The following is a 7,348-nucleotide window of genomic DNA, read 5'->3' on the forward strand; positions in this document are numbered from 1 at the left end:
TGACCAGGTCACTAGTCTTTTGACCATCTGAAATTGGTGATGTATGGAGAAAATACTGCCGAATTTCCACGCAGCTTTGAACTTAAATTATGTTTGTTTGCTCTCATTTAAAATATCCAAATGTGAAGATATCACTTGCACTCATCTGATAGGTCTGCTCATATGGAGTTTCAAAACACAGGTTCTTCCTTCCTACCTACTGCATCAGTAGTATAATGCAGAGATGCTTTGAATTGGGTGTAAATTTTGACATTTCCAACCTTAATTAGCCTAGTAGCTGAGTTGCATGAGAAATCTGAAGCCATTGTGAATAATTAACATGCAGTTCCAGCAGTTCAGTGTAAGGGTAATACATGACTCAAGTTAGCAAAAGATCTCTCTAAAGATCCTGTTTTTAAAGTTTTTGCAACTAATGAAAAAGTCATGACGTGAAGATTACTTGAAACAAGACACCTGCTTACTGTTCTAGGTTTTTGAAGCTGCCATTTGCAGATGAGAATCATTTTTGCAGCAAAAAATCTTTCTTGAACAGAAGCTAGTATCCTAACCCTGATTGTACAGTATTGCACCTCCTGGAAGGCAATTGTGGAAACGTTTTGGCTCTGTAGCTAATGTCTGTTGTATGCTTTCGTTAAAACTAAATGCAGCTGTAGAATAAAAATCACCTGCAATTCTCAACCCCTCTTACAGTTCTTTCCAACCAAGTCCCTCTGTACCATTGCCAGTGTGGATGGATGAGATCTTCGAATGTGCCTTAACATGTATATATATGTATATATTTATTTAGGGGTATCTTGTTTTGTTGTTCTTGTCTGGAATATGTGGTGCTTGTTGCATACTGGAGTCCATTGCACTTCTGGAGCTTTGCAAGGTTCAACAGGCTGAGCTTAGGTTCTGGAGAACTTTGCTTTTTGCCTTTAAAGACTCCATTTGGATTGGTGCTCTAGGGCTCCTTTCTGCAACAAAATCCTGCCTGTCTGCTGCTTGTTTTGTTTAACTTTGTAAGTAGCAGTCTTGGACCGTGAAGCTGTTACCTGCTTGGTGCATATTCCCGAGGGGAAGGTAGAGGTGCTCAAGTGGGTATGAGCATCTCCTGTAGCCTTGTTGTCTGTGGGCAGCTCCCTTATCTCCAGAACTTTTGCTTCTCATGTGGAAATGCTATCTTTCTCCTGACACACTGCTCAGGAGAATTGTGTGCTAAATGCTGCTCTTAATTATTTTTTTTTAGCCTGTGTTCTAGATAATTATAAGTGGCTAAAGTTTGAGCAACCTAACTTAGAGATATAGATGTGTTCATGAGAGTCTGACCCCTAGCAACTGACCTGACCTAAGGTTTAACTCTGATGTTAAATTGTTAATCCTGCTGCTTTGCAGTCTCAGTAGAAAGGTAGTATTAGCAGTAAAGGTTTGGTGCATTCCATCATTTCATTGATATATGTTCCTGCTGCTGTTCATGATGTTATTGTCTGTTTGTAGAGATAAATCTTCGTATCTGTCTTTTGTAGGGTTTAAAAAAAATACTCGGGAATTCTGATTGGGAGGACTTGGAACAGGTAATTCACTCTAGGGCAAACTACAGCATATAGGATATTGATGTGTTGTTAAAAAGGGAATTGAATAATTAGTTGTATTATACTCTTGGGAAGAGATCAATTTAAATGTAAACCTATAATCTAAGTTTGCTAATTAGGTAATATCTAATCGGACCAGTGCTTTTATGCTCACTTGAGTTAGATGCCTATAGGATAGGGAGGAAAAAACAAATTCATTCAAGCACTTACCAGATATATATCACTGTTGCAAACTTTCTTATGCCTCAAATTACATTTTCTTAAAATTCCAGTTCCTTTAAAGGAAAGGATTGCAAGCTTGATGAAACTTTTGATGTTTCTTAGTATACTAAGCAGGAGAAAACATTGACTGTGATCACAGCTTGCAGAATGATTGCTGCCTTCACTGTGGCCCGTGTCTCACCCTGTGTTATTCAGAGGCATGTTTTGTTGCCTGTAGCACTCCATTTTTATAAAATCACCCTTAGGAAAAAGGCACTCACTTGTACTGATGGTGTAGTGGTGTTTTTAAATCATCCAATAGTTTCTCTTAGTAGTTACTGCTCTATTTGTTTCTGCAGATCTTCTTTTTTCTTTCTTCTAAGTATTGACACTTTGCAGAGTGGACTCATAAGAGCATAATGCATAGTAGCCACTTCCTCAATAAATCCTATGCGTAAAGCAGATTAGGTGATGTCAGGGTTCCAGTATCACTCTGGTGCTGGACCAAAAGCAGCCCAACTTGCCCTGGCAGCACCGCATCTTTGTGTCACCTGATTTCTGCTTCAGAGGTGGCTTGGGGCACTCCTCAGTGGAGTGCTGCTGCCTGGCCTGGGCTTTCAGCTGGCTGCAAGGGGACATTCCTCTCATGTGGGAGCGCTTGCTGTCTTATTCTGCCTCAGTCATTGCTATTCTAGTCAACCTCTCCATGTTGTTTGCTTTATGTTGCATCTGTTTTGGGGGAACTTTGCTATTGGCTTTTCTCCTGTGAACTTCCCAGAGTTGGTGGTTGAGTTTTTAGGTATAGCTAAGAGCTGTTCAAATGTTGTCCCTTTTTTATTAATAAAAAACCAAAGTGCCCCGCACATGAGCTTACTTTTGTAAAATGTGCCCAGATAGCGTTTCCACAAGCAGCTGTAAAAATCTCTTATCTCAAAAGAAGCTAAAAGATAGGTCATGTCACTTCATCACCCAGGATGCTTAAATACAAAATACATGGGAAATAAATGGGAAATAAATGTAAGCTTCATAATGCTGTACACTTGTGTCTTGGAGTTGCAGTCAGTATTTGAAAGCCTTAATTTCTTTCACTTGTGTTGTGTTACACAGTATCCTCATATCAATATCTTAAATGTTGCTCTGAATTTATTTTAGGAATTACCAGAAACGGCCCTTTTAAAGTTTTTCCGACCAGAAAGCACCCCAGTACCTGCAAGACCAACACCAGAGCAGCTCTCTAATCTTATCAAGACAAGACTTCATTATCCAGAGTCTTTTAGTCACTCATTTCATCAAAAAAGGTTAGTGTAATGTTTGCTGTAGAAATTGAAGTAGTGTTAACTTAATACAGATTTTGCTGAGAGATGCTGTGAGAATTAGCAGGAAGCAAAAGATGATAAAACTGTGGTGGACAAATTTCTCAAAGGGATGAAAGTTTCAAAATTCAGACTTGTATGTCTGAAACTAAAGTCTTTTCTTAAAGAGGCTGTAGAACTGTAATTCAGCTCAAATAGTAAGGCTATTAAACTTGCTGAAAGCAAAATATTTATGCAGTGTTTCCACTAATCTGAGGATGCAAAGCAAAGGAGGAAAATGTATAACTATCTTGAGCAGCAGAGAATTTCTGTCTCTACAGAAGTCAATGCAGAAGTGTCTAATGCAAAATACCTCCAATACCTTAAGGGAGGGAATGAGGAGGATGGTGCTGGCCTCTTTTCAGCGGTGGCCACTGGCAGAACTAGAGGTAATGGCCACAAACTGAAGCACCAAAAGTTCCACAGGAACTTAAGGGAAAATTTCTTACCAGTGAGGGTGCCAGAGCCCTGGAACAGGCTGCCCAGAGAGGTTGTGGAGTCTCCTTCTCTGGAGATCTTCAAACCCGCTTGGACGCAGTCCTGTGCCACGTGCTCTAGGTGACCCTGCGTGTGCAGGGGGTTGGACTAGATGATCTCTAGAGGTCCCTTCCAACCTCCACGATGTTATGAAAATGTTTTGAAGAAAGTGTCCTAAACGGTTTAAGGAACTGCATGCTGGACTAGGCTATCTCACTGTCAGACTTGTGCTACCATCAGTAGATTTCCTGTGTTTGTGCTCGTGCTGCTCTTTGTCAGTCAGACAAAAGAAGATTCTAATCCAGCCATGGCTTAGCAGCTGCCTCAATTTATAGCTTTGATATAGATAATTAATAAATGTAAATGGCTATATTGCGATCTTTACTGTCTCAGACTATATAACAGACAACTACATGCTAATGGTACAGGAGCTTAATTTAAAAGCTATTTAGTTAAGATTATTCAGAATAAAACTTCTAGTTTTCTTTAGCTATTAAAGTGTTTCTCTTTGCAGCCTCTGTCTAGTACCTGTCACCCTCCTACTTTCCAATTGCTCCCAAGCTGTTGTAGATGTCATGATTGATTTGCGGCATAAAACAACAAGGTAATGTGTACTTGTTAATTTTGGAGGTTACTTCTGAATTTAGGAACTCTTAAAAGGTTTTAAATCTGTTAAATATTTAGAATAAGTCTGCCCATTCCCAACACTACCAGTAAGTGGCTTCTAGGGAAGAACACAAGTTAATAAAGGCTTCATATGGGAGTCTTCAGTCACTGTTCTTTTTTTTGCCCTACTTTCGACGTTTTTGTTAAGAAAAACCTAAATTGTGACTTCTGAAGAGCTCAGTTAAACTCCACCCATTAAAAGGGGGAGGAGTAGAGAAAGAAGCAGGTAATGAAAGATATTGAGATAGCTGTAGTCACAGGGAACACTTGGCTGTCCACACAAATAGAAATTGAAAGCTTGGGGAGCAATACCCAGGTTCTGAAACACTGTGTTCTCTTTTCTTTATAAGTTAAAAGCAGGAAGCCATGCACTAGCCCGGTGTGTTCACACAGTGGTTACCCTGTGGCAGTGTTTGAAGGCAAAGCTCTCAGAACTCAAGACACGTGGATGCCCTATCCTAGGAAGCTTTGCTGTGAGGTCTCTAAGCCGTGTATATCTATGCTGACTATGTCTGTTTGGATCTTGTGACTAGGTCTATTCTTATTTGTGCTAGTGCCATAAAAAGGTGGGACTACACTGGAGTCCATAGTACATACACACTAAGGAATTGGGAACCAAAGAAAGGCTTTAAAAATCTGCATTGATCCACTTGAGCCAAGGGGGAGCAGCTGTAAAGGAGTGTGTGATGTGAGAGGCAGAGATGAGCAGGTGGGAAGTGTTTGGAGAATAAGTAAGGATCTGTAGTTAAGTGGAACTGATGAGTGCAAGTAGAAATCCATCAAGATAACCCGAGGGTGACTGGTTTGCCTCTGTGTGTATATCTAGAATATGAAGAACATAGACGTTTTTCTTTTGGATTACCAACTTTAGCTATTTGGTAAGTGTTAAGTGCAGCTCCGTGTGCACCTATCCTTGCAATTGTTAGCCATACAGGTCTAGCTTTCCCTTGTGAAAACGTAGGCCTTTTTAAGGGCCTGGGGGGAAAAGGGCTAGGGAGAAAAATGGTGCACGTGGAGAAGGACTTAGAAGTTGTGAGTCCTTTTGACTGCCTGCCTATAATAATTTACACCCAAGATATGCAAAGAAAATTGACAGTGAGAACTTTCACATCTGGTGACTGTCAAGAGGAACTTGCATTTTTCTTTTCTAGCTTTTTTGAAAGGATTTGCAAGTATAGGTGAGGACCCCCTTTGTAAGGGGCACAACACAGATGCAGAGTGCCCCCTGAAATCCTAAGCAGCCTGTTAAGGGATTTTTGTAAAACAGTAATGCATGCTTCGAAAGGAGAAATGAACTTTACCTTCTCTTTCAGCCCAGAAGCGCTAGAAATCCATGGATCTTTTACGTGGCTTGGGCAAACACAGTACAAGCTTCAACTGAAAAGCCAGGAGGTCTGTAGCCTGCAGCTGAAAGCTTGCTTTGTTCATACGGGCGTCTATAACCTGGGAACCCCCCGGGTGTTTGCCAAGCTGGCGGACCAAGTTACGTTGTTTGAAACAAGCCAGCAGAACTCAATGCCTGCACTGATCATAATCAACAATATCTGACCACTTCCTGAAAAAAATCGTACTAAAAGACAAAATAAATGGGATTCTTTTCTTATATTGCTGACTGTTCGCTGCAGTTTTTGGAAATTGCACCTCGGCATCTAACTCATTACTAAAGATTGTGTAGGAAAGAAACTAGCAAAATATTCAGACTACTTGTCAGTTTATTTCTCAATGCAACGCACGTTGGACTGAAAAATGTTTATCCTTTTATAATGCATTTCTCCGGTAACTAAGATATTCATAACACAAAATGCTCTAACTCCAAATCTGAACATATTTCTCTCCTATGCCCTGTCAAAGATGCAATTTGACTGCTGTTTAACTTCCGGCATGGTGTGTTTAATATTTGTGACTGTATTAGGATATGGTTCAGGAAGAAACCCTCACTGGCTTTCTCCTGGCTTAAGCCATTAGTCATGATAAATTCCAGCCTTACTGTGAAGTTCAATAGGGTGTCTCAAATCTGTTCCTCAGTTTTTAAAACTTAATTTAAGATTTTGTTTTGATTTCTTTTCATGTTTAGGAAATCTGGTAACCTTTCAGGGTTTACACACAGGTCGACCTAAGGTGTTTCAAAATAATTTTTTCAACCAGTTCAAGTATTTTCTCATTCATCTCAGCACAGAATGCACTATTTCACAACCATGAGATTGTCATTTAAATTGTCACTTGCTTTATTATGTAACTATAACAATTGATCTGTTTTAAAAAAAATCTACTCAAGATTTTCAAGAAATGTATTATATTTATAACAAATGTACTGTAAATAGAATAAAACATACACCATATTCACTGTATAGACTTGTGGCTGGCTTTTTTTTGCTTCCTTTCTATGCCTATAGCAGATCTACAGGTGCTGATTATACACAGAAATTCATGTGTACTGTGTTCATACTGGTGCTCTGGCTGTTGCCATGTGTAATGTTGGTGTAATATGAAAATTACAGTGCTTTCTGCACTTGTCTTGGGCCCTTATACAGCATTCCCTGCTAACAGCCCTCAGAATCAGCTACCTGGGAATCTTCATTTACTTAGGGTGTGCTGGAGACTTTTTAATTTGAGCAATAGCTGCTGAACATGGAGAAGGCAGTGTGAACCCATCAAACCTGCTAGATTTAGGAAATTATGGGAATTTAGGGAATTGCCCTACAATAGGTACAGGGGAAATCAGAAGCACTGAAGCAAGCCGAAGACTTTTGGCAGTTTGCTGTATCTTGTAGTTGAAGAACGTTTCCCTAATAGGACAGCACTTCTGTTTTTAATGCTACATCTGCTTTCAGACACATATACATACATTTTTTTTGAAAAGATTTGTCAATTTCTTTAATCCAGAGCTCCTGCATGATTGCTTCCAGGAATTAACACTTCCTCTCTCCTTCATAGCAGATGACTTGTATATTTAATATGGCTGCAAATCATGTTGATATGATCTGGATACTTATCCAGCAATATGTTGCTTCTGGGCTTTGCCTGTTTCTCTTGGGCTGTTGGGCAGATTGGAGGATTGAAAGAGTGCTCTTAGGTGGTGGC

General features: G+C 39.8%; 1 protein-coding gene across 7 annotated transcripts in view; it reads left to right on the forward strand.

Moving 5' to 3' along the window:
• Nucleotides 1-6,615, forward strand: part of TRAPPC8 (trafficking protein particle complex subunit 8) — a 45,062-nt gene extending 38,447 nt beyond the window's left edge. For 4 of the 7 annotated variants that reach the window (XM_088536318.1, XM_088536319.1, XM_088536322.1 and 1 more), the window contains 4 exons: nt 1,506-1,553; nt 2,925-3,070; nt 4,116-4,205; nt 5,581-6,615. In XM_088536318.1, the coding sequence (XP_088392444.1) occupies nt 1,506-1,553; nt 2,925-3,070; nt 4,116-4,205; nt 5,581-5,815 (519 nt within the window). In that variant the 3' untranslated portion in view covers nt 5,816-6,615. The remainder of the gene's footprint in view (nt 1-1,505; nt 1,554-2,924; nt 3,071-4,115; nt 4,206-5,580) is intronic. The other 3 variants (XM_088536320.1, XM_088536324.1, XM_088536325.1) reach the window with 1 other exon arrangement.
• Nucleotides 6,616-7,348: the final 733 nt, after the last annotated feature.

The sequence above is a fragment of the Tinamus guttatus genome, unplaced genomic scaffold, assembly GCF_059628265.1.
Source record: "Tinamus guttatus ecotype Peru unplaced genomic scaffold, ASM5962826v1 Tinamus_guttatus_pri_ptg000659l, whole genome shotgun sequence".
In the NCBI taxonomy this organism is placed as follows: Eukaryota; Metazoa; Chordata; class Aves; order Tinamiformes; family Tinamidae; genus Tinamus; species Tinamus guttatus.